Raw genomic sequence first — 1,180 nt, forward strand, 5'->3', positions numbered from 1 at the left:
GTTAGGGTAATCATATCTAGAATTAATATTTAGAATTAATGATCATATTAAGAATTATAAGGAACTGATAGAAAGAATGAAGTGATATGAGGTGATTCAACTAAGATATTGCGACGAGATGCATGGGTGGTTTATATGAGAATACAAGACTTTCTATTTTTCGGTCGACTTACATAACTCATGCTACAACAACGCATTAATATTCTTCTAAAACAACTACACAGAAAATAATAATAATAAGTGTGCTAATATATTCATCATAAACCTTTGTTCCCACACAAATTCGTTCTAACATGCGTTCTGTACCACACGAATTCGAATGGACATATAACGTATATGAAATTAAACCACTCCCATAAAGTACAAAAAAATAATAATTATCTTATCCTTCCCTAGTTCCTGTTGAATAAATGATAATGTACACTCAAGCCTCACGCAAAGGTAGGGTTGTAAAGTGAAACATACCTGAGTGTAACCCAAGTGCCATTATTTTCGTGTAAACATTCTTGCATGGATAATGAGTGTTTCTTTTACCCTATTACGTAATGTCAAAGATACAAAAGGGCTAAAAGTCTTGCTTTGTGGGACGTTCCTAGCGAGATCTTAGTGAGGTCATATGAATAACGCGCTTTCCTCAAAGTACGCCGTAAGCTGGTATTTCATATAGTTAATGGATAAATGTGCATTCTTGTCATATAAGCATTTCAGATAGACTAAGGTGGGTATTAATAACTGTATTTAGTTTATACTACGTTTTCTTATATATATTTTTTTTTAATTGATACACACTTATACTAAGTTTTATGAAATGAGATTAAGCAAAAGACACATACTTGGCTTTGTTCATTAACGTAGCACTGCATGTTCGTTGCAGATCTTCCTGTTCTCCTGTCATGGCTGAACACATGCTCTGTTGGGACAATACGGGGCAAATTAAGACAAAATATATGAAAATACACGTACATACTTATCCCTTTCTTTTTCTGTCTATGTGATGATACTGTTAAGGAAGTTGATTGAGAAATTATCGTTTATAAGGAACTAAGACTTTAGATTATATCTCATAAATATTGAGGCAAATTTTGTGAAGATTTGTTTATAAACATTGGCTTCCTGCGTTTATCAAAGATTAGGTCATGATATTATAGACTTTATACTGATGAACTAGGCGATTTAAGCG

The 1,180-nt window shown here is 32.7% G+C and overlaps 1 protein-coding gene across 1 annotated transcript in view; it reads right to left on the bottom strand.

Moving 5' to 3' along the window:
• Positions 1-1,180, bottom strand: part of LOC119582228 (endothelin-converting enzyme 2-like) — a 39,160-nt gene that overhangs the window by 2,199 nt on the left and 35,781 nt on the right. The window contains 1 exon segment of the mRNA XM_037930458.1: positions 834-910. Coding sequence (XP_037786386.1) covers positions 834-910 — 77 coding nt within the window.

Source organism: Penaeus monodon, chromosome 15 (assembly GCF_015228065.2).
Source record: "Penaeus monodon isolate SGIC_2016 chromosome 15, NSTDA_Pmon_1, whole genome shotgun sequence".
Classification (NCBI taxonomy): Eukaryota; Metazoa; Arthropoda; class Malacostraca; order Decapoda; family Penaeidae; genus Penaeus; species Penaeus monodon.